Source organism: the organism of the source record quoted next, unplaced genomic scaffold (genome assembly GCF_019419815.1).
Source record: "Pyrus x bretschneideri cultivar Hongxiangsu unplaced genomic scaffold, Pyrus_bretschneideri_v1 Contig25, whole genome shotgun sequence".
Classification (NCBI taxonomy): Eukaryota; Viridiplantae; Streptophyta; class Magnoliopsida; order Rosales; family Rosaceae; genus Pyrus; species Pyrus x bretschneideri.
The window spans coordinates 4,498,459-4,524,106 of NW_025999557.1; the positions used below are offsets into that span (position 1 = coordinate 4,498,459).

Sequence of the window (25,648 nt, forward strand, 5' to 3'; positions counted from 1 at the left end):
GTGTCGTAACGGATGAACCGCTTCATCTGATTGGGCGTCATAGCATCAAATAACTAATACCATCTCAGAAATCATGGGTTTGTGGGTCAATTTTCTTGTTTCATTGTATTACATTGGCTCCGTAAGGAGCTCTTTATATTACAAACCATACAACTAATATCTAATACCATTAGAGTGCATTTTTGCTCACCATCATTTAGTGTGGTGTATGCTCACCACCCCATTTATCACCATTAGATGGTTTGAATTTTGAGATTTGTGCTTGTCCACTACACGAATCTCGAAATTCAAACTCATCTAACGGTGATAAATGAGGTGGTGAGCATACACCACACTAAATGGTGGTGAGCAAAAATGCTCCCAATACCATTAACTACATGCTCCCACCTCACTTGACAACATTTAATGTGAGGAGTAATTAACATAGACAATAGCAGCTCTAGCAGCTCTTGTTGACATAACCCTCATAAAACACAGAGCCATGTTGGCTTGGTGTCGCCCTTTATAGTTTTGGATACTACCGATTCCATATCCTCTCTACATAAATGTGAATTATACGAAAGAATAAACAGAAACGTGACTCCATTAAATCACCGATAAGTACTAAAAGAGAAGGGTTCCCATCGAAAACAAAAAACGGAGAATGGTTACACAGACGGGAATGGGGAGAACTAGCCAAGACACCGGGAGGAAAGATAACGAACAGAGAAGAGAGACACTAAGAACTGCTATGCTCTTTCACCATTGTCTGAAGATGAACTGCCTGATAACATCATGCCTCCCCTAGCGCTTTCTTGATATCAGCCTGTGCCAAAGATAAGTTTTAAGTCATGATCGGAGTAATGCTTCTCCGTGAATACAGAGAGAGAGAGAGAGAGAGAGAGAGAGAGAGAGAGAGAGTACCTCAATGCTCAAGGGGGAGGTGGTTGGGGCGTACCGTTCAATTACATGTCCATCCTTGTCAACTAAGAACTTGCTGAAGTTCCACTTTATGCTATTCCCCAGAAATCCAGATTTACTTGCTTTGAGGAATTTGTACACAGGTTCTGTATCCGGCCCATTGACACGTACCTACATACAGAAAGGAGTACGGAATTTATTTTGAACAGCCAGATTTAATTTACAAATCGCGTCACAGAACTAAAGATCTTAAAATAAGATACACTGCTCGGTGCTCAGACAGCAATCAACTGGATTAACACTCGTTATGGAGATAGCATGAAGATAAGATAAGAGTATCTTAAACTGATGTGAGACATCAACAGTCAATTAGCTTGTCTGATTTCATGGTTTGTTTCCTGTCAAGGGTTGTACTTTACTTTTGCACTCAGCTTGAAGCGCATCATCTTAGGAATCGAGAAGTGAAAGGTTTCCGAGTTCCACAGAAAAAGAAAATTGTTTCAGAGGTCGTGAGCTTGAAGGGTGGCAAGGTTTGTTGTTTGATTTTGTTTTCTGAAACATGTTTTAGTGGGGAAGGAACCCCATAATCTCATGAGCAGAGGGTAGCATTAGGCTTAGCCAGCCCCTGCATCCCGGCCTACGACTTATGTGAAAAGGCCAAATTTACTTGGGATTTCCTTTTCTCAGAAATCAAAACAAACGAGGATTGGTATCCAGCAAGAGTAAGAGAATTCTATATCAGTATCAAGTTGTTGATCATGCCTTCCTCGAAAAGCTGTTTGAGAGAAAACGTTCTCTAACAGCTCAGGATAAATAGGCAGAAGGTAGCACTGAGCAGTATTTTTCTGTCCAGAATTTCAACATGGAAGAGCGATTAATGCCAAAATCCATGAGCCACTAATAATATCACATCAGTGGTCGTCTTTTTCAAAGCTCAGAACAGTACAAGCACCTTATACGGTTAAGATAATCTGATTGATTAGCAGATAGTAATGGGGTAAAAGTTACTCAGTTACCTTCTTGAATATTGGATATTCAGCCTTGTATCTTGTACATGCAAATTGTTCAGCATCCTGACTTGTCCCGGGCTCTTGCTTTAGAAACTGATTGCACGGAAATGCCAAGATCTCAAAACCTGCAATCACTCATGTCCAAACCAAATCAAAGACAAAACTAAACAAATATTCGCTCGATGTCTCAACAAGCAGATGGCATCACCTGAACTTAGAAGTACAAGGGTAGAATGGCGAGGGATAAATCACATGAACAATTTCAATACACGGATTTCTACAAGAACTTGGAAACCAGCAACACAAACAAAATATAACATTTGGATTACAAAACAGAAATAAAACCCAGAACCTCATTCAAGAATTACAGCTACGTCCCAGAAACTCAATTCTAAAATGATACAACAAGAAGAACAAAGCTTATCCCACTAAGTGGGGCCGGCTGTATGAATCCTAGAACGCCACTGCACTCGGTTTTGCACTCAATTCTAAAATTACAATCCCAACAATTTCGATAAACGGATTTCGCACCAGAAGTTGGAAATTATCAATGAAATCATAACATTTGGTTTATGGAAAATGAAAACAAAACACAGAGTTTCTAAATGGGATAATATCGTTTATTATTTAACCATAACTCAAACTCAATTCTGAATAACAGGCTCATACATATGGAGCTGCAGCAGTGAAAAAAAGTAATTAAATAGGAAAAAAAATTAACCTTTCTCTTTGTATTTGCTGTAAATCTCAGTCAACTGGGTATAATTAGTATCAGTAAACCCACTGAAGAACAAAAATACAAGAATTAATCAATAGAAATTAAACCAAATTTAAAAATATAATAAAAAAGTACAGGAAAAAAGTGGAAGAAGAAGAACCATTTGGAAGCAACGTTGACGACGAGGACGACCTTCCCCTTGTAAACGCTGAGGTCCACCTCCTTCCCTCTGCTATCCTGCCACCACCACCCAAAGAAAATTCAGAAAGAACACAAAAAACCAAACTTTATCAAGATTTTCTGAACCAAATAATATACTTGGAGAAGAAAAGCCATCATCTTTGAGATGGGTTTTCTACCTTCACTGTGAATTCATGGATGGACTGCTCAGAGACAGATTGGAAGCCACCCATTTTCTCTGTTTCTCTCTCTAGACTCCCTGTTTATCTCTCCAGCTGACTTTACAAGGAAAAACAGTAAACTGAGAAACTGTGGGAGGAAGGAGGAGGAGGAAAGGGTTGGACAGTTGGTCATCAATCAATCTCATGGCAGACAAGAGTTTCTAAAGTTTCTAAATTTAGAGGCAATTGGGTTTAAACTTTCAGTTTCCAGTTTTTTGTTGAGTGATGAATCATTGAGGCGTCTATTTGCTGGCCCAGCCAGTAATGTGCTGTCTTTCTACAATTCCAGTTCTAACCGGATTCTCTTCTCTACGGGTCAACTCCTACTCATGTCATTATTTAAAAGCATTTACAGCTCGTTTTAACTGTATTTTTGTTAGAATTGTCTTGACTGGTAATATTTTTCAAGTTCTTTGATTATGAAAATTGATTTTTTTTTTAAATGTTGAATTTTATTAAAAATTGGGCAACTAATCAAAACTAAATATAGATTATATGTGAATCAAATATCAATTATAACGACACATGATCAAATATCAACGACATACTAAAAATCAATAATTTTAACAATTGAGATTTAAAAAATGATTTGATAAAAATATTCGGAAAATATTTTTATTAGTAACAAGCATTTTTAAAATTTATTTTGTCAAACGCATTCAGAAACGTTAACCCTTCCCCAAGAAATCACAAACCCTTATTTTGAAACCAGTTTGGTATCTTATATTTGCATATCTACCCAACAAAGAACTAGTCTTTTTCTTTTTTTTTAAAAGACAACAGGGCATGAGACCTAAAAAGAAAAACAGCTCACGTACGTTGGTGAGGGTCACGCTTTGAACAAAGTAATTGAGAATTAAAGCCGCATTCACTTGCATGATTGAGATTCTCAACAACTTCCCTCATCAATCACACCAAAAATTGTTAATTAAGAGCTCGTTTGGAAATGTTTTTAAAATGACTGAATACGTTTTTAGAAAAAATGTTTTTAAGTTTCAAAAGCACTTAAAGGATTTCCTACAAGAAGCACCAATTATGCACTTCTCGTAGGAAGCTTCAAGTGTTTTTTTTTCAGGATTCACTTGCATGTCTACGAATGATTGATTCTAAAAACATTTTCATTAAAAACGCCTTTAATAATTTTAAAAGAACTTTCAAATGAACCCTAAACTACTCTAAATTGAAAACCTGGTGCAAACTTAGGGTGATGGGGGAAGTTTTCAAACCAGACTAGGATTCTCTCCCCTTTTTCCATTCCCTTCCATCCCCTCCTCTCACATTCTCTATTTTGTCCATCACTTTCTATAAAAAATTAATAAAGATGTTGACGTAACTTAACCGTAACCGTTCAAATAAGAAGGGAGGGAATGGGAGGGAAAAAAAGAGAGGAGAATCCTACTCCTTTCGAACCCGGGTGGCGTGAGCTTAAATGAAGGCTCCAACAGCAAGGGCAATCAACCACACGCAAACATACAAAGTCACTTCAAGCTTTCTAATTGTTACATCATTTTGGTACTTGTATAAAAAGAACAATGGAGCACATAAAAGTTGCTCCGAACCGACGAGTTTATGGGAACAAATGTCACAAAATTCCTATGAAGAGCCTTCAAGAAATAAATTACTCTAAAAATTTTGAGATAAAATTGGCTAAAAAAGAGAGGATAGAAATGATACAATGCCAACCCTAGAGTTAGTCACTGACGGCCTCTCATCAATTCAATCGTCTCTGCAAATGATCGTCTTCCCTGATCTGCGTTTGCAGGAGGAAGGATGATAGAATTACATATATACAAGACCGAAAGCATAATATTCCAACGCTCGGTCTGTGGTGCCTTGTAGCCTCCTCCTCTTTCTAAACGTCCGTGCCTCGCGGCGTCAAGATGACTGACGCTCTTGAATAAGCGGGGCAGGAGCAAGATCAAAAATGGATCATCACCTAAAATTCATGAACCGTTATAGAATTAGCATGAGTGTTTAGTGTTAACTAACAACTATTAGAAAAGGGTAAATTAAAGTACATTGTAGCTGCAACACACCAGTCCTGACGACAATTTGCTACATTTCGGTCATCTTGGCCGCCAATAGCTTGGACCTGAAGCATAAACAAGAGTCGCTTAGCCTACGATTTTAATGTCCCTATATATTATCATGAAAATCTAAAGCAGCAATTTTTCATGAACACGAATATATTAGGGGATAATTTTCTCCCGGCACATTACAGAAAATTCACACACCTCTGCCTGTGACGGGTATGGGACCTTCAAAAGGTGGTCTAAAGGGCAAAGAGTCTCTGTGGCTCATCGAGCGGGGAGGATATCTCCAACCTTGGCCAGGTCCTCTTGTTGTTTCACATGGAGGGCCAGAATATGGGTCAGTTCCATAAGAAGTTTTGCCTTTATCAGGATATCGAGGACCTATTGCAAAAAGAGGGCCAACAATTCTGAAATCAAAATATTGCAATCAAATACAGAGCGTTGCTATCATAAAATTATTTGTACTCTAAAAACTTACCTGAAAAAGAATGTGAATGAAATCTCCAGCTATCGCGGGGCTCATACGGGCCAGGTTTCATTCTTTCATGGTTATTGTAACAGTTTTCCCTGTCCCCATAGTCAAATCTGTTGTGATGATAAGGAGGCGGAGCCTCGCGTCGAGGCTTTACCTGTTGGTCTCCTTGAACATAAGAGAACTGGCTGGATGGTGGAGCACAAGGTGGTCGTAAAGGGTAACCTTTATTGTGGAAGGTAGCACCATCAGAGTGCGGCACATTTCTATCTGAATATGTAGGAAAACTACTATAAGAGCACGATGTAGAATCAGGCATCTGTCTCTGATGATCTCTGCATTCAGAGGCACAATAATGCATGGCATCAGGAATTGTTTGGTTGACTCTTGGTGCATTCAACTGCTGAGGTGGAGGTTGAACTCTGTTGTCATGCACATTCTGCAAATGCACATCCAAAAGTTAGAAGAAAAGCAATATCATGACCATTTTTATACAGATTTAAAGAAAACAAGAGAAGTCAAGCAAATACGCACATGTGTGACAGTGTAGGACTTTGAATCAACACCACTCATATAGGCATCAGGCATAGCGCTTGGAGGATGGATCACATGAGGTGGAGACAGTGGTGGTGGAGGCGGCGGAGGCGGTGGAGGCGGAGGAGAAGATGGTAGTGGAGGAGATGACGGTGGCACATCTCGAGGTAATGGAGGGGCAAGGGACGGTTGATAATTCTGTTCAAACTGATTATGCGAAGCCTGCACACCATTGGCTCCAGCAACACCACAAGATGAACTCATGTCAACATCACAAGAAGGTGCCACATCCTCCATTTCAAGCTCTCCATCCACATCTTCCAAGATATGCCTATGTCTTTCAGTGGCAGGTGTGGTTTCTTGTTCTTCATGGGCCTGAGGATTGTGCTCAGGAGTGACAGCCTCGAAACTTTCCCCATCAGAATCACATCCATCATCTTCATCCTTGAGCATACGGGGCATACAAAATCCCGAAAGTTGAAAACTTGAATTGCTGTAGCAAAAAAAAGAACTCAATAAACAATTTGATATGAGAATATGAGAAAATCTAGTAGTAAGGTCCAGCCAATTCAAACCTTCCATATTCGTCAACAAGCATACCCTCCATTTCTCTAAGAGGATCATCCAAAGACCTTTCCGTTCTCGCAGAGCGCCTGCCATATGCACCAGAAGAAGACACACCATGAGTATCTAGTTCTCGCATATGGCGATGAATTATGGACTCTGGAACAATCCTTCTCTCTGACCAAAGTTTCAAAACCTTATACAAAAGAAGAGAAACAGGCAAGGCATTTAGCACAACGCATATGACATTATAAGGTCCAAAATTTACGAAATATTAAGCAATAATGAAGAGTGGGCAAGAGGATGCTATTACAACATGCTATTAATGGGAAACAAACAAAAAAAAAAAAAACCCTAAAAGGAAAAGTACTTGGCTTACCTTTAAACACTGTCTACGATTTTCAAGTGCAGAACTTCCAGGAGGAGCAGCAGCTGACAATAACCGTGGCAGGATTGCTTGGATTGCAGAAGGGTACATACCACAGCCATCACCTGTTATTCAAAATCAATATCAAGACAACGAAATCCAACACATAGTATATTCGTAATTCCCTTAATTCTATTTGTGCGAGAGGATTAGCTATGATAAACAAAATAGATGTATTACCCTTCAACCCTCGGGTGCATTGAGCAATTGAATCCACCAGGAAGAATAAGTCCACCCTTCGGTGTAAGCTTGACTCAGTTTCCAAATAATGGGCCAGAATTTCCAAGACCTGAGTTTTAAAGAAGAGAAATTATAAATGGATGCATATTTTTCCTCCGCCAATATTTCAACATTATTTTAAGTACAACAAGAAATAGCCAAAAGAAGTTTTATGTATCCTATACAACTACAAGGAGTGATGTTCCTGGTCTCCATCTAATCATCAAGAAAGCATTCATATACAACTACAACGACGAGTTATTACCGGTCTCCACTTAGTTATCGTGAAAGCATTCATATATCTAAAATGTTATACAAAAATTTGAGATGGAAAATTGAACTTAAAAAAGAAAGCCCGGTGGGGAAATAAGGTACAATGTTTTGAACCTACGTTAGAGATTAGATTTCACCTACCTTAGCAGCTACACCAAGCTTTCCACAGTCCATAGCAACACGAGTTGCTCGACCAATGCTCTCCTTGGTCCTTGTCAATGTTCCAAGCATTGTCTCAAATGATAAGAGGGTTGCATGTACTTCTGCATACCTGCCCACAGATTTTGGTCTTTGACTAACAACTGATTCAGACTTTCCGTCCTCACCAAGTATAGTAGATGAAGTTCTCTTGTTCTGCAAATCACCATCTGGACTACAACTGCCATTGTTCTGAAGAATATTGCTACCATCTGAAGTCGACATGTGACAGCCTGAGGTATTGGGAGGTGATGCATGTGCGAGAGAATCTCCTCCATCTGTTAGGGATGGACTTGACCGGATACCAGAGGCATTTTTTTCACCCAAGTATTCATTTGGATAGGAAATTGAACTTGGATCATTCTCTGTTTTTTTATTTTCAACCTCTTTCACCACCAAATCAAACCTAAGACAGAAATACAGAGCAAAAGAGATTAAGAAAAGTACTTGCCTAAAAGTCCATCAGGTAAAGGATAACACTGAGTGCAAAAATCAGTACCAAAACGCCTCTATAATAATGGAAGTAAAAAAAAGAAGACACAAATTAAGAAACAAGGCATTAACTTACAAAATAGGAAAAGGTGGAGGGGACTCGTGAAATATGAACAAGAAACATGAACTATCAAATTCTATGGCAAAACTATACTACTGAACAAAAGCTTACATGTCATTGATTTCTCTAGTATCTTGAACACAGGGTTCCAAAGCCTCAACTTTCTCACTGCAGCCCTCTCCACCATAATGAAGTGGACTAGCCTCGTTTAAAGGTGAAACTTCAGAAATATCATGGATAGTGCCCGATACAGGAGGATTTATGCTCTTCAAAGTATGCTCCGAAGTATCACATTCAATATCAGGATTTTCTGCTTCACAGTGGCTCAATTCATCTTTGTCTTTGCTTTTGTCCTTCGTAGGCAACTCATCAATTGAACTTTCAATAAGCCGAATACCAGCCTCTCCTCTGTCAATATTAGGCGATAAATGCTCTGGACTTCCCATAATGTGACAACCAGAAGCACCACCACTAAGATCTTTACCAGCAACATGGTCTCCAAAATCTGGTGATTCATCAATAGAACATTCATGATTTTGGGTGTTCAGACTCTCAGTTTTTTCATCAGCAACCACTTCCACAACCGATTTAGCATTTTCCTCCAAGACTACAGGATTTAAACTGGTAGATAATCCAGAAGCATCAACCCCTGAAGCATTATTGCCCAAAGAGTCTTCACTCTGCAGTACCAATCCAATCCCTTTATTATTTTCTACAGTCATAGCAGGGCATGTGCTTGTGGAAGAATGATGACAACCAACAGTAGACGTCTTGGCGACTGAAGATTCATAATTACATCTATCATCTTCAGCAACATTAGCTGACATGGCTTCTAGAGCGCGATGAAGACGCTTAGATGGAGGTAAAACAGCTTCGCCACCAACTGAGCAACCAAATGATTGGTCTTTCTTGGTGTTCCAAAGCTGAGGTCTGTTTCCCAAAATGCGAGTGCAACCTCCAGAAGGTGAAATATTATCCAAAACTTCATTTACCACAGATGAGTCCCTACCAGAAGGACAATTTTCCTCACAATTTGATGATGTGCTGACTGGCCCCAGTGGATTGAGTACAACTTCCTTCTGACTTTCTTCAGTGTGTGCAAAGCTATCTACTTCCTCGTGAGCAGAACATGGTTTGCCCATTCGCACCCTGGCTCGTTTCACTAATGGCAGGTGCTCATCTCCATCTTCCTTGGAGGAATTTCCATTCATCTTCCCACAATCATTCTGCATAGTTTGATTACTACTTTGCTTTACCTCCAAAACTGTTTCCTTGTCCACCATAGCAATAGGGTCAGCTGCATCATTAGTAATTCGCTTTCTGTTTGGCTTCCTTTTCTTCTTGATAACGACTGCCTTTATTTGGAGATCAAGTCCTTTGACCAACTCAGCATCGCCATCCAAGAATTTGGCAACAGCCTCTGAGTGTTCACCTTTACAACCAGAATCAATAGCACTGCCTTCATTTAGACTAAATGCGTCAGAATCAACTGTCACAACTTCAGAACCATTATATTCAATACAACCATTTGAAACAAAAGCAGCTGAATTCACATCATCACACTCAGAGGCATCAGGTGATTTCCGTATTCGTTTATTCCTTCTTAGACATCTATCCTGAACTAAATTACCAGATACTTGCCCAGCATTCTTGTCATCATCATCACATGACATTCTTGAGTTGCGTACTCTACGTGATTCCATCCTGGATGAACGTCTCGACCTACGAGCTGGTGCTTCCTTTTTCAGTGAGACACAACTCCGTGATCGCAAGTCTCTTGATCTCTTTCTTGAAGAGTAGGTCACTGGAAGAGGTGCATCAGTAACCATTGCTGTTGCCGCAGGTTCCTCGATTAAGGCTTCCTTATCGTGCATAGCATCTACTTGTTCAGTTGCTGAAGCGTCCTCTACAGAAACACTTGGCTCATTTCTATTTGTTGACTGTGAAGATTTAGAATGTGAATCCAGAATTGCTTCAGGAGCTTCTGACTGATCCTTTGCACCCAAGTTCGACAAAGAGTCCACTGTGTTCCTTCCATTTGCAGTGGATTTGAAGTCATCAACTTGGTCCTCTTTCTTCATTTTATCATAACTATCAATAATCTCTTGGACTGCACGAACAAAATCAGCTCCGTGACGCTTGCCCAGAAGAGACTGTTTCTTCTCATCGGTAAATGCCTCGACGTCTGCAGGGTTGCAGAACGCTCTGCATAACAAAAACACTCAAAAGAATAAGACAAACAGCAAGCTAATACCAAATCGGACTCATAGTGCACAGGTACAGAATGAGTTGGATTAGTTAGGTCAACATCAACACAATCAAAAGGGCACGTGATGCAACATATATTGATATATATTGGTGAGCAACCTTATATTAACCAAGAATGTACTAGTTTATGATATTCATATTTCATTATTGATTGGTTTAGCATTTATTAAGCCTCACAAATTCCATGTTTTTAAGATAATTTCCATAATTTCGATAATCTTTACTAGTATTCCCATTTGTATGTAACCAGAGCATATGGAGTTCTCAGGATCCACAACTTTAAAGGCCAGAATCTGAGCTTACAATCCTTCACCCACAATCCACAAAGCCCTCTGGGATGAAAAAAATATGCACACACGCACAGAAATGCAAGGATACTCCTGTGTACATCCACATGAACAATACAAGTAAAGGGAAAGAAGAGATACTATCCTAGTGTATCAAATATAATTCTATGCAACAAGTAGATAAATTAACTCATCCTTCATCAACAAAGGCTATGGAAACATATTTATGCAAGTCTTGCATGTTACAACACAATTAAGATAGGAACAAATACAGCCGGTATCAAACATGCTTTACAATTTATTACCCGAAGTCCAAGAGTGAACCCTGGATAGAGTATATTACATACCAGTCTTACCCAAAAGGAACAGCATTCATCCCTAACATCTAACGTAGCTCAACCCACCCAAGTTAAATACCTCTAAACATATATATATATACGGAAATGTCCTCTTTCCAGAATGTCCAGCATGTTTGCTGCTAGATTGTCAACAGGGATAATTGATCAGGTTGTTACTTGATTGTGCAATTCAGACTAAAAGTCTTGCAACATAGGATATTTGACAAGAGAACATTACCCTATATATGATATAAATTAAAATAGAAATTCTTCCTCCTTTCAAAAGCTTCACCTCAAAGCAAGGAGAGGAAAAAAAAAAAAAACAATAAGGTCCCAAACAAATCCTCACTTATCACTCTAACAAAGGGTACAGAAAAATCACACCCACCTTACATCATTCAGTGCCAAACAATAATTACTACAGATTTAAAAACCAATCACAAACTAACAAGCATTCATTATGGAAAACATCTTGCCCTATTACCATCATAATGTAATAATTACTAGCAGATTCGTTATGTTATTTTCATTTCAAAGGCAGATTTTCCAAGCATAATTCAAAGGTGTGGACAGCAATTTCAAGTGTGGTCATTGCAACTGCTAATCAGCCAATTCTACATGCATATTTCTACATTTGTGGAAAAATATGAAACAGAATGAAATATTCTCAGCGGGAGAACTAAATCCAGGAAGGTAGATTGCACAGTATTTACATGTATCAAAAACAGTTGATGCAACATATACTGGAGTCCATCCAATAAAATATCACAATCAAATCTAGAATTCAACTCACGGCCTCAAACTATTCTCATAGGAACTATGCTACTCAAAACTGACAAGATATACCGTAACCCACAATATCAGTAAACAATAGTCCTCCAAAAGCTTTGTTTTCCCCAATGTGAAACTATTGAATAAAGGTTTCTATCCTTGGAGGGTGAATATGAAACTTTCTCATTTTAGTCCAATAATTGCAAGTTTTACCAACTATTTGTATCATTAGACATAGGGTATAAAAGACAAAGAGACTAGTAAGATTCAGAAACTCTTCAACTTACTGGTGACTAAACCAGTATAAGCAACCCATCTTTGAATTTTGGCATAACAATAAAACCTCAGATCGTGAATTAAACCAACCACTAAATCCATCCCCATTTCTATTGATAAATGTTAAATAATTCTTATTTTAAGGTTTAATTATGATATGAAACCAATTAAATAAACCAACTGAAAACAAGAGAAAGAAACTACATGCTAAAGAAAGTAAGAGAAAAAAATTGAATCAATTAAACCACTTTACGTATCAAGCGTCAGCTTGATTAAATAATTAATTATACTCTTGTCTTTTGCAGAACATTGTTGGTGCATTCAAAGGAATGACGAATTAAAAGTTACTTATTGACCTTGTCACTGTACCTATCCAAATGACCATGTTTTATCCCGACTTAATGGAATAGGATAAGGTCCATAACTAATAACAATAAATCCCAAGTAACAGACAGGTTTTGGCTGTTATTACAAGCCATTTTCTAGTGCCATCCCCTTTTATTCAGAGGCAATCTATAGAAAAATATCCACAACTAGAGTCTAGTACACCATATTCATGTACTACTAATTGAACAAGGAGGACCAAAATGAAGGACAGGCACAATAACAGTGGTAGTGATTTTAAATACACCAAATACATATATACAGTCTCGTCTAGCAACACAAGTTAGGATACCAATTACCAATTTTAAAAGACAAGAACGATGTAATCAGCTTCATTCTTAAAAACACAGTACAAACATAGCAATCATAAAGTACAAAGTTAACTTCCATCAGTCAGTCTGATCTGAAAGGACAGTCATAACCAATCAATTATAGACTTGCACAACAGTGGAAACAACCACCATTGATGTTAGTTAAAGTTAATCAAGAAAGCATTAAGTACTTACATCTGTTGGGTTCCAAAGAAGAAGACTAGTACCTTCTTCCAATCAGCAGAGTAGCCCCACTTCTCCGGTTCACTTACCTGCAATCAGAAACTAAATTGATAAGCACTCGTACTGAACATAAAAACAGACACCATTCTCTGCATTCCCATTTGGAATCACGGAAAGCAAGTCCAGTGACCAAAGCATGCGAAGAACCAAAACCAATGCAAAGGCTACACTTTCATAGCCACTGTGCAGAATAATCACAGTATATATATAGGATGAAGGGAGCTTCAAACTCCGGATAGTAAATAAATTAACTTTTCCCCAATCTAATTGCAGAAAATTGATGCTAATCATCGAACCCCCATTTCCACATGCATCGAAAAAGAATACAAGAATCCTAATTTCATAAGGATGTACAGAAATCCGAAGCACGTATGCATTTCCTCTTTCAATTAACACTTCCAAATACCAAAAATAAGGAAAAATAACAAAATCCCAAACAATAGAATTGCCAAACCGAAATATTTACTCAATGAAATTAACCATAGAAATTGAAACTGAAATTTTCAGATCCAGAAAACCACCCATCCAAGAAGTATTCAATACAGTATCAAACTAACTAAGCTTGCACAAAGCACAAAAACCCTAACCAGAGCATATTCATCTACTGGGTAGTCGCCTTACCTCGGCATATGGCATAAATAAAGCGAGAAATAGTTCAATTTTTTTGGAAAAAGACTTACGGTAGCCGGCCAAGCAGGGAAGCCTTTGACTTTAGCAAGAACAAGATCGCCGACCTTCCATTGGCGGCGAGCAGCGGCGGCCTGAGCGGCCTTGCTAGCTCCTTTCCTCCGGCTGGGCGCCATTGAAGAACTACTGCACGCCGCTCCAATCAAATAGGGAAACCGCTATTTGAACTGAAATGACCACACGACGAACTGCGGGACGGCGGGGTGCCGCAATCGCCCAAGGAATTGAACAATCTGGCACTTCGCGGAAAATCTCCGGCGGAGATTCGCAGGCATTGAAGCACGAAGATCGATCGGCAACAGAGAGATAGAGGGAGTGACTCAGTCGAAACCCTAATTCTAGAGAGAGAGGGAGGGACGAGGGAGAAACAGTATGATAGAAGAAAGAGTTTTTATGTGGAAGAAGCGCAAACAGAGAGATGATGAGTTGGCTAGGTGAAGGGGTGACTAATGTGCGCATGGGGTGCGTAGTGTAAGTTTTGTTTTGGGCCTAGTGGTGGAGTGTGCTAACGTACGCTGGGGGACTAAGATTTCGGGTATCGGCAAGCACAGTGACGTGCGCATAACACGTGACTCACCGACTGACAATGTTCTGTTGGAAATGGGCCATGCTTTCCAAGTGTTCTGTTGGAAATGGGCGGACCCGAATATGTATGCATAGAAGGCCCAATACATATTTTTCTTTAAAACAAGTATTCTATTTTTATTTTACGATGAAGCCCTATCACTGTGTGTATTAGAAAAAATATGGAAAAGAGAGATGCTAGAGAGAGAGAGAGAGAATGTGATTTTTTTTTTTTTTAAGTTACATATATTATGATGACATATGTGTGAGGTTTGGGAAAAGAAACAGTAAAATTGATGTGTGCGAAATTATATTACTATTTATAATTTTATTTTGATGAAAAGGATCAAATCATTTTTCTTACTCTCTTTTAGTTGACAATAAAATTTTATTAATCGGCTGTTTAGATTTTGTATTAGCATATAAGAGCTAGTTAGTTACGACCAAATCTTGTACTTATCATAATTCTAAGTTAATAATGGAACCGAAGTAAGAAGAATAAGAACAAAGAGAAGGAGAGGGAGCAAAGAATATATGGGTATTTTCTCACAGTTATTGGTGACTATTTTGTCACCTATATTTGTGATAGTTGGTGACAAATGATGTGACATCCCACATCGCTCAAGGGAGTGATCCTTATATGTATATTCTCATCTTTACCTAGCACAAGGCCTTTTGGGAGCTCATTGGCTTCGGGTTCCATCGGAACTCCGAATTTAAGCCAGTAGCGCGCGAGGTCACTCCCAGGATGGGTGACCCATCGGGAAGTTCTCGTGTGAGTTCCCAGAAACAAAATCGTGAGGGTGTGGTCGGGGCCCAAAGCGGACAATATCATGCTATAGTGGTGGAGTGAGGCCGGGAAACGGTCCCCCCTAGGTCGGGATGTGACAATTTAGTATCAGAGCCTAACCCTGGCCGCGTGTGTGTCGACGAGGACGACGGGCCCCTGATTGTGACATCCCACATCGCCCAAGGGAGTGATCCTTATATGTATATTCTCATCTCTACCTAGCACGAGGCCTTTTGGGAGCTCACTGGCTTCGGATTCCATCGAAACTCCGAAGTTAAGCGAGTAGCGCGCGAGAGCACTCCCAGGATGGGTGATCCATCGGGAAGTTCTCATGTGAGTTCCCAGAAACAAAACCGTGAGGCCGTGGTCGAGGCCTAAAGCGGATAAGATCGTGCTACAATGGTGGAGCAGGCCCGAGAAATGGTCCTCCCCAGGACGGGATGTGACAAATGACGTTCGTGTTCCTTGAATCGGTCACTAATGTTATTTGAAAATTTTGGTCTTGTCATTCTCATATCTGGACAACAATTTTTACACTTTTCTTCCTTACACAATTTTTTTTTTTTTTTTTGACCTTTGAATAAATGAGAAAAGAATAAACGCAAGTAAATAAGGGTATGCATAGAAGAAGGAAAAAAAAAAAAGAGGGTGTACGGAAATCTTTTTTTTATTTGTTTATTTCTTTTTTAAGAAATCATATATTTTCCAAAAATAGAAAAGAAGAAAGTGAAGTAATTGAAGGGTAGTTCGGTCAAAAAAAAAATTCAAATATCCCCTGCCAACGTTCAGAAGCGTGAGTCCAGCGAGGCCAAACACGCCTCCGAGCTTGTTGGCGCCATCCAACCGCTCCCTCTCTCTTCTGCCTCCCATTTCCAAACATTTCCACCCAAATTTCACAATTCTCCGCCCAAAATTTCGAGTCTCCACCCGTAATCTCACCACCAACCACCGTCGCCGTCACGGAATCCAAAAAGCTTTCGTCTTTCCGACTAGAAAGACCGACCGTTCGTGATCCCTTAACCTACAACTTCCGCTGTGTCAAAACTAGTTGATAAAAATGGCGAATTTTCAAGATATTATGATGTCAGCAGCCATCAACATTCTGTCTGCATTCGGATTTCTGGCGGCGTTTGGTCTGCTGCGGCTGCAGCCGTTCAACGACAGAGTCTACTTTCCGAAATGGTACCTCAAGGGGATGAGGGGAAGCCCCACGAGCTCCGGCGCCACCGTCAGGAAATTCGTCAATCTGGACGCCAAAACCTACTTCAAGTTCCTCAATTGGATGCCTGCCGCGCTGCGGATGCCCGAACCGGAGCTCATTGATCACGCCGGCCTTGATTCCGCCGCTTACATTCGGATTTATGTACTCGGGTAGCTAACTTCCTTCATGCTTTTTGAAAATTTTAAATTTTTTTGAGCTAATTACGAAATACGTCCTTGAGGTTTGGGGTCACTTTCAAAGAGGGACCCCAAAATTTCAATTTTGTGGGGTTACTAAAGTATTAACGATTCAAGTCATTTTTGTGTCTGACCGAAATTGAACGAGACAAAAAAAGTTGGTATGAGGCACCTGTTATGTAGACCTGCATGGAGGCCTAGATGGTTTAGATACAACGCGGTTCTAATTACTCAACAGTTTAATACTTTTAGCCCGTAATGTAAGAAATTGTACGGAGGGGAAGATGTCTAGACACAAAAGCGGTTTGAATTGTTAACGGTTCAATTACTTAGTAATGTAAGGAAACTGCAATGTCGTATCCCTTGAAATTGACCTCGAACCTAAGGTGTATTTTGCAATTAGCTTTCTTTAGTCCGTTGTTTGTCACAGAATTACTGAATCCCATTTGAAATTCAACAAAGTCGTGAGAGGAAAATTTCGTATTATTTGAAGTTAGACCTCTTCCAACGGTGAAGAGAGGTACCACTAGAGTAAGAGTTAGATGGTTCAGAACACATCGTGTTAAAACACTCGGAGTGCACATAACATGTTACATGTTTTCGAAACTCTTGCTAATTAACTCAGTAAATAACTTAATGATACTCATTTCACACAGCTTGAAGATATTCGTCCCCATAACCGCGCTTGCACTTGGTGTTTTGGTGCCTGTCAATTATATGAGCAATACGCTGGAAAGGAGCCGTGAAGTAGTATTCAGCGACATTGATAAACTCTCAATATCCAATATTCCTACTGGATCTCCCAAGTAAGTTTTTCGTCTCCATTTCCATTTCCCCATGTTTTCTTCTTCTTTGTGAGAGGTACCCTACAGACGTTGTGGTCTCACGACCCAAGTTTTTTTGTATAGTAGACAGGAGTGACAAGAGATGACCTTAATACTTAGTGTTACCATAGTTTTTCTGCTCTCAGAAGTTCATTACTTTTATACAATCCAAATCTGACTTCTCTTTTGTTTTCGGTCTTATAGGTTTTTCGCACATCTCGTGATGTCTTATGTATTTACCTTTTGGACATGCTTTGTTTTATACCATGAGTACAAGACAGTGGCTACTAAACGGCTTCAATTTTTAGCATCTGAAAAGCGTCGTCCTGATCAGTTCACGGTGAGGCATCCCCATGGTGGTCTGTTTTGTTTTTTCAGTTATCTGTTTTTATACTTTGAGGCATCTGTTTACTCATAGCTGGGTTAGTTTTTTAGTTTGCAATTGTTTACATTAACTCTACGTCCCTAACAGGTTCTTGTGAGGAATGTACCCCCAGATCCTGATGAATCAGTCAGTGAGCATATCGAACATTTTTTCTGTGTAAACCATCCCGATCACTATCTTACACATCAAGTAAGCCACTTGCTGAACTTGGTTAGTTTTGCTAGTTTGATTTGCGAAGGAATCAGCTATATATACTACTGAAAAACAAATTTAAAGTACATATATTAAACTATAAACCTACATTGAAGTCAATTGTGCTACTTTAAATGCTTGTAGGTTGTATACAATGCAAATAAACTTGCACAGGTGGTCGACAAGAAGAAGAGTACGAAAAATTGGCTTGTGTACTACCAAAACAAGTTTGAGAGAAATCCCAAGACAAAGCCTACTACAAAGGTTTCCTTTTTTGCGTAACTTGATTTATATGTTCTTGTGAGAGTCATTTGTTAATGTTTTGATTCCGTTGAGTTCGTCATCTCATATCCCATTAGACAGGTTTCTTGGGCCTATGGGGAGATAGAGTCGACGCGATTGATTACTACAATGATACGATCAAGAAGTTGGTCGAAGAAGTGAGTATTTTTAAGGAGCATGTTTTCTTTCTTGTCACACAATGATATGTTGGACAGTCTGTGTTTGTTTTGTTTGTGCGTTCTAGATGCATAATAATGTAGATTTCATGCAGGAAAAGCAAGAACGAGAAAAGGTTATAAGTGATCCTGATGCCATAATGCCTGCAGCATTTGTTTCATTCAAAACGCGATGGGGAGCAGCTGTGTGTGCTCAAACTCAGCAGTCAAGTAATCCTACCATCTGGTTGACGGAGTGGGCTCCTGAGCCACGCGACATCTATTGGAATAACCTTGCAATTCCATATGTTGAACTCAACGTGCGAAAATTGCTCATGGGTGTTGCCTTTTTCTTCCTTACTTTCTTCTTCATGATTCCAATTGCGTTCGTCCAATCTTTAGCTAACATCGAGGGGATTCAGAAGGCCCTTCCTTTCTTGAAGCCACTACTTCAGATGTGTGTCCCTGTTTCATTCTATTAGTATTGATTTCTTGTATGTGGTTTTAACTAATACAAAGGGTTTTAAATCCTAACCCTTCTTTTCGTTTGTTTTTCTCTTGCAGAAGTTCTGTCAAGTCTGTTGTCCAAGGGTTTCTTCCGGGAATTGCATTAAAGATATTTCTTGCTATACTTCCCATGATTCTTATGCTTATGTCAAAGATTGAGGGCTTAACATCACTCTCACATCTGGATAGGAGATCTGCAGCGAAGTATCATTTGTTCATACTTATCAATGTGTTCCTAGGAAGCATTGTTGCTGGAACAGCACTTCAGCAGCTTGAGAAACTTATGAACGAGCCCTCAACCGAGTAATGTCAAAATTTTCCACAACTTAGTATTAATGTTGGCAATGGCATTTTTGTGTATAGACTTGAAATTTTCATACTTTCTTAATCGATGATGGGGTAATCTGACAGGAAATGTACGATTGCTTTTGCAGGTTCACAAAAACTGTTGGGAGGTCCATCCCAATGAAAGGTACATTCTTCATCACTTATGTCATGGTTGATGGTTGGAGTGGAATCGCTGCAGAAATCCTCAGATTGGTGCCGTTAATTTTGTTTCACCTCAAGAACACATTTCTGGTTAAGACAGAACAAGATAGGGAGCAGGCAACGGATCCCGGTTCCTTGAATTTCGCCACAAACGAACCTAGGACACAATTATATTTTCTGCTGGGTCTTGTTTATTCTGTTGTCACACCTATACTACTTCCTTTTATTCTCATATTCTTCGCTTTTGCCTACGTAGTTTATCGCCATCAGGTACGCTATCTAATACCGCCATTCTGCCATTAGTAAATACAGATTAGCTCATTGTTAGGGTGGCACTAATGGTTCCTTTTTGCTGCCAGATTATTAATGTCTATGACCAGAAATATGAGAGTGGTGCGGCCTTCTGGCCACAAGTGCATCTTCGTGTAATTATCGGTCTAATCATAGCACAAGTTCTACTAATGGGGCTGTTTAGCACATTAGGCGTTGCGAAATCAACTTTCATTCTCATCCCGCAACCTATTTTGACAATCTGGTTCCATAGAGTCTGCAAGGGGCGTTTCGAATCAGCATTCCTAAAATTCCCACTACAGGTAATTAGGTTGAAGTTTCCGGTGCAAAGTTTTGTTAGTTATGTATAGAATTCCATTACTATAACGGCACATTTCTTGAGTTCTCATGCGTTTACTAACACACACAGAGTCATAAAAATATGCGGCTCTCGCATTCTGAATGCCGTTACCATACTGTATTCTTAGCAATACCATATTCTCAATGTGCTTGGTTTGGCAACAAACAGGAGGCAATGGTGAAGGATACAGTCGAGCGGGCAACGGAACCGAACCTGAATCTGTTGAACTATCTGAAGGATGCTTACGTGCATCCCGTCTTCAAGGGAGGGCAGATGCAGAATCACGAAGTAGACGTTGACGAGGAAGAGAACAGTCCTCTCGTTGTTACAAAGAGAACGTCTCAAATGGGAAGTAACCACGAGTCCGACTCCGGTCCTGAAATTCGCAGTTAGTTTTTCTTTCCGGCAGACGCATCTTTTAGGTTCAAAACCCTTCTTTCTTGTAAATGCACGAGGATCATGGACATTGGCGGATCCAGGATTTTAAGATCGGGAGGTCCCAAGATAAAAGTTTAAAAAAAAAAATATTAGACTAGTTTTGGTTCCATAGCATTATTTTTTTTATTGAATTTGGTTCATTGAATAATCAAAATTAATCAACCACATCAAGTGGCCAAGTGGTAAGGACGCGGATTTCGACTCATAAAGTACAAAACATAGGGAGGTCCCAGGTTCGAGGCTCAAAGTTAGTGAGTTTGCTTGACTGTGAGTCTTCTAGGCCCCTAGAAAGGGTGAATAACCGTGGCTTACAACTAGTTGTCCCGCTTTAAAAATAATAATAATCAAGATTAATCTCAAAGGTAATAAAACCAACAAAAACTTAGATGAATTTGGAAGAAATAAAATTAGGCAGCTAGAGGTGGTGGAACGGCAAATGGTGCTAGGGGATGGGGTAACTTGAGTTTAAAGTTGGGAGGTTGCGACGATTTGGAGGATTAAAACAAAAATTAGAAACCTCTTATTCTTCTTTATATGCACTGCTGCATGTACATCCATGGAGGCAACTAGCCTCTCCGCTGCACCTGCTCAAATTGTTGGAGGGTCCTGAAGGTCAATCACAAGTGTTTCTTCAGACTTCCGAAGGGTCTCGGGACCTCTCAGGTCCCTATATGGATCCGTCTATGATCATGGATTTTATAGTGTTCATTCTGTGGATGATAGGGAAGATGCAGACATATTAGAATGTCAATGTAGCGATGGAGTCTAATATGTATGTTTAAACATGATTATTTTTTATTTACTAGCAATTCATCGTGTGATCCAGAAAAAATTCTTAAGTGTAACTGAGCAGATACAGAAAAGTTTCAATTCACATTAAATTATTATTGTGGTTAACATTTGCTTTGATAATTACTCATTAAACTAATTGGGCTTGCTGGTTTAGTACGTATTCTTGGACTTTAGTTTGAGACCCTGGAGCTTTCCCTCCATAATTTTTCTTCTGGGAAATATTATATTTGAGAGAATAGCCGTTTTAGAATTTTCTTTTCTCATATGGGTGACCGGATGAAGTGAGATATGTGCTTAAAATATAATTATCGATGAAAATATTGATATATAAATTTGTGAAAATATTGACCATACGGGATGTTGCGGGGTGTTGCTCGGGTGGGAGGGAAAGAAGATAATGAACACTCATCTTTTTTTATTATTATTTAAATATTTTTAATTCATATAACAATATTCAATAAAATTTGTAGGACTAGTTGTGTGACACGTCAATACAAAACAAAATTTTCGACCAAATTGTGACAGAATAACCACAACAATTTGACTACATTCATCGATGTTCAATTACAGGAACTATCTTGACGAGTGGATTAATTTTGAGATCATTTGTGATTAAAGCCCCTTAAAAATATTATTAATCTTAACAAAGTTTGAAGTTTAGCAAAAATCGAACGGTCGAGCATTTTCGTAAGAACAGTTCAAGTCACTCTCACCCATCTCGATCTCGACCAGCTTTGCTGCGTTGTGCGGCCCATAAAATCCTGACAACTTTTCAGAGAACGAAATCCCAACAACTCTCTGCCTCTCTCTCTCTCTCTCCTACTGTTTCTGCATCAGTCTGATTCTAACTGAGCAGGTCCAATGATGTAAGTTCGTATCTCCCTCTTTGTTGTCACCAAATCTCTCAATTTGTTAATGCTTATGATCTTCTGTCTAGTTGCTTACCTGCTGATGCATTTGATTTTTTTTTTATCTATTTTAGTTTTTAAACTTGAATTATGAACAACCCAACTGAATTTTTTTTATTGTTTATACTCGAATTATGAGCAACCCATCTTAGATTTTCTCATATTACAATCTGGGTTCAACTTATTTTCTTGATTCACGTAGTTTTTGATCATTTGTGACAACTCCCATGGATCCTGTTCTTTCTTTGATTTGATGGGTTTATGATGTTTATCTGTGTGGTCATTGCAATTGTATGTTGCAGCATGAAAAAATTGGAAATTATATGCTTCTTTATCGAATGCCGGTGATTGAAGAAGTTTGTTCATGAGATGATGATTTTCTAGGATCCAATATATTAGGGAGATGTGGAAAATTTGTTTGTTTTTAACGAAAAGTAATTTACAGTCTCTTGAACAGAATGCGTATGCACATTTGAGTAGGAGACCTTCGTGTTTGCGCTCTAGGATGGCAACTCTTCCGCTGTCAATCGTCATTCAGGCCTCATGTTGTTTGAATTGTGGAACCACTGAATTGTCTAAGCTGACTGCTGCAAATCGTAACATACACAGGCATAACGGTCTGCGTGGTTCTGTAAAACTGGGTATAGAGAGAAATCTAGTTTTCGGAGAAGTTCTGCAGAACTTCAAGGAAATGCCTCTAAGGGACCGTGACTTGAAAGTGTATGCTACATCCCGAGTTTCTGTTGAGCCAATGGAGCAAAGAGTCTACACCAGTACTGAAACTGAAGAAGCAAGCAAGGTATCAACTTATCGATTTAGGACAGAAACTGGGGATCTGGTAAAAGTTTTTGTTAGAATGAAGAATGCCAAATACATTGTGAATATTGAAGTTTCATCATTGCACCTGTCTAGTAATGATAGATTATTAGTACTGAGTTGGGGAATTTATAGATCTGATGCATCTAGTTTCATGCCTTCGAATTTCAGAAGTTCGACCCCAGCTGACAGAACCACCACCCTTGAAACTCCATTCACTGAGACTTCTTCCGGCAGGTTTACTCTAGAATTGGAGTTTGAGGCTAAACAAATCCCCTTCTACCTCTCGTTTATTTTGAAATCCCCCGCAGATGCTGATTCAAGTGACTTGGAAATAAGAAGTCATAGGAAGACAAATTTCTGCTTCCCAGTTGGTTTTTCTCGAGGAGATCCCGCTCCATTGGGTCTGTCTTTTTCTAATGATGGTTCCATGAACTTTGCCATCTTTTCAAGAAATGCAGAAAGTGTAGTTTTATGCTTGTATGGTGAGACCACGGCTGAAAAACCTGTGTTGGAGCTCGATCTAGATCCATATGTTAATCGATCAGGTGACATCTGGCATGCATCATTTGAAAGTGCATGGGATTTTGTGAGCTATGGTTATAGATTTGATGAAGGGAATGTCTTGCTGGATCCATATGCTAAGATCATTGCGAAATCTGTTCCTCATGGGACAGGGTTGAAGTATCTTGGAAGACTATGTGAGGAACCTGCTTTCAACTGGGCTGGTGACGTTCGACCTGACTTCGCGATGGAAAAACTTGTGGTTTATCGGTTGAACGTGACGCGGTTTACAGAGCATAAGTCTAGTAAGCTAACAACTAATATAGCAGGCACCTTTTCGGGTTTGACAGAGAAGTTGGAGCATTTGAAAGACCTGGGTGTGAATGCAGTTTTATTAGAGCCTATTTTCCCATTTGATGAGCAAAAGGGTCCATACTTCCCTATCCATTTCTTTTCACCTATGAATTGTTTTGGACCTTCTAGAGGGCCTGTATCAGCTGTCAATTCTATGAAAGACATGGTGAAAAAATTTCATGCCGATGGAATGGAGGTCCTAGTGGAAGTTGTTTTCACCCATACCGCTGAGGGTGAAGCTCTGCAAGGAATCGATATCTCATCTTATTATCACATAAACAGGGTTGCGGATTTGAAAGCCAGAAACGCTTTGAATTGTAACTATCCTGTTGTGCAACAAATGGTATTGGATAGTCTTCGATACTGGGTGACTGAGTTTCACGTTGATGGCTTTTGTTTTATAAATGCATCATCTCTGTTGCGAGGGTCTAATGGTGAATACTTATCTCGCCCGCCTTTGGTCGAAGCAATTGCTTTTGATCCGCTACTCTCGAAGACCAAGATCATTGCAGACTGCTGGGATCCTCATGGCTCAGTACCAAAGGAAACTCGCCTTCCTCATTGGAAGAGATGGGCAGAAGTGAACTCAAAATTCTCTAAAGATGTGAGAAACTTTTTGAGGGGTGAGGGCCTTCTTAGTGACCTTGCTACACGGCTTTGTGGGAACGGGGACATCTTCTCGGATGGACGAGGGCCAGCATTCTCTTTCAACTTTATTTCCAGGAATTCCGGACTTCCTCTCGTGGACCTTGTTAGTTTCAGTGGTGTTGAGTTAGCTTCAGAACTGAGTTGGAATTGTGGGAAAGAAGGGCCTACAGATAAAACCGCTGTACTTGAAAGGCGACTTAAACAAATTCGTAATTTTCTCTTTATCTTGTTTCTTTCACTCGGCGTTCCTGTCCTTAACATGGGAGATGAGTGTGGACAATCAACAGGCGGTTCCCCTGCATACAGTGACAGAAAAGCTTTCGATTGGAACGCACTGGGAACAGGTTTTGCTACTCAAACCACACAATTCATCGCATTTTTAAGTTCGTTTAGGATAAGGCGGAGCGACCTACTTCAGAGGAGGAACTTCTTGAAAGAAGAAAATATAGACTGGTACGGGAGTGATCAATCTTTTCCAAAATGGGAAGATCCATCCTGCAAATTCCTTGCCATGAAGCTGAAACCAGACGAAGAGGAAGTGAACGAACCAGGAGATGTTTCTCCCCCCTTATGGGGTGACTTATTTGTTGCCTTCAGTGCAGCTGATCATTCAGAGACTGTCATTCTGCCTCCGCCTCCGGAATGTATGGGATGGTTCCGTTTGGTCGACACGGCTCTTCCATTTCCAGGTTTTTTCTCAACTGACGGCGAGCCAGTTCCGGAACAAATGACGGGTTTATTTGCATACCAAATGAAGTCTCACAGTTGTGCTCTGTTTGAAGCCAGAAGCTTGTAGCTTTATTAGTTAATCCATATAATTATTTTGTTGGTTAACTTTTAATAGGATGCCTAGACAATAAGACATTGCAGTGCAGTAAAGTAGCACATAAGTCACTGCTGTAAATTCCATGTAAATTTTGTTTAAAGCAATAAAGTAATATTTTTATTGAATAATCTTTGATCTTTTGAAAACAACCACCAAGCTTTATCTCACTAAGTGAGGTCGGCTGTATAAATTCTAGAACGCCATGCGCTCAGTTTTATGCCAAGTTTTCCGTTAGCTCTAAGTACTTTATATATTTTCTTAAGTCTCTTTTCGAGTCT

The 25,648-nt window shown here is 39.6% G+C and overlaps 3 protein-coding genes across 3 annotated transcripts; 2 read left to right on the plus strand and 1 right to left on the minus strand.

Moving 5' to 3' along the window:
* Positions 1-78: 78 nt before the first annotated feature.
* On the minus strand, positions 79-14,229 carry LOC103947559 (protein HUA2-LIKE 2). Its single transcript, XM_048586801.1, has 16 exons — positions 13,861-14,229; positions 13,133-13,209; positions 8,414-10,507; positions 7,693-8,155; positions 7,240-7,348; positions 7,012-7,124; positions 6,644-6,828; positions 6,069-6,561; positions 5,541-5,973; positions 5,264-5,443; positions 2,988-3,067; positions 2,789-2,865; positions 2,632-2,693; positions 1,917-2,035; positions 904-1,071; positions 79-805 (listed from the first exon to the last, which is right to left on the minus strand). Exons 1-16 carry the CDS (start codon positions 13,981-13,983, stop codon positions 773-775), a joined length of 4,809 nt encoding a protein of 1,602 aa, XP_048442758.1. The 5' UTR covers positions 13,984-14,229; the 3' UTR covers positions 79-772.
* Positions 14,230-15,866: 1,637 nt separating this feature from the next.
* LOC103947651 (CSC1-like protein At4g02900) lies at positions 15,867-20,611 on the plus strand. The gene is made up of 11 exons (XM_009358582.3): positions 15,867-16,592; positions 17,276-17,425; positions 17,648-17,783; positions 17,916-18,017; positions 18,165-18,284; positions 18,380-18,460; positions 18,574-18,914; positions 19,022-19,267; positions 19,399-19,723; positions 19,813-20,046; positions 20,253-20,611. Exons 1-11 carry the CDS (start codon positions 16,279-16,281, stop codon positions 20,475-20,477), a joined length of 2,274 nt encoding a protein of 757 aa, XP_009356857.2. The 5' UTR covers positions 15,867-16,278; the 3' UTR covers positions 20,478-20,611.
* A 1,412-nt stretch (positions 20,612-22,023) lies between these two features.
* Positions 22,024-25,498, plus strand: LOC103947557 (isoamylase 2, chloroplastic-like). The gene is made up of 2 exons (XM_009358469.3): positions 22,024-22,180; positions 22,680-25,498. The coding sequence occupies exon 2, from the start codon at positions 22,728-22,730 to the stop codon at positions 25,338-25,340; it is 2,613 nt and encodes an 870-aa protein (XP_009356744.2). The 5' UTR covers positions 22,024-22,180; positions 22,680-22,727; the 3' UTR covers positions 25,341-25,498.
* The last annotated feature ends 150 nt before the right edge of the window (positions 25,499-25,648 follow it).

Coding starts and splice junctions, on each gene's coding strand:
- LOC103947559 (XM_048586801.1), bottom strand. CDS start 13,983: ATGGCGCCCAGCCGGAGGAAAGGAGCTAGCAAGGCCGCTCAGGCCGCC. Junction 13,210..13,860: donor TCCCTGCTTGGCCGGCTACC/GTAAGTCTTTTT, acceptor TTCTGATTGCAG/GTAAGTGAACCGGAGAAGTG. Junction 2,036..2,631: donor CAGCAAATACAAAGAGAAAG/GTTAATTTTTTT, acceptor GAGTGATTGCAG/GTTTTGAGATCTTGGCATTT.
- LOC103947651 (XM_009358582.3), top strand. CDS start 16,279: ATGGCGAATTTTCAAGATATTATGATGTCAGCAGCCATCAACATTCTG. Junction 18,285..18,379: donor AGACAAAGCCTACTACAAAG/GTTTCCTTTTTT, acceptor ATATCCCATTAG/ACAGGTTTCTTGGGCCTATG. Junction 19,724..19,812: donor ACGTAGTTTATCGCCATCAG/GTACGCTATCTA, acceptor TTTTGCTGCCAG/ATTATTAATGTCTATGACCA.
- LOC103947557 (XM_009358469.3), top strand. CDS start 22,728: ATGGCAACTCTTCCGCTGTCAATCGTCATTCAGGCCTCATGTTGTTTG.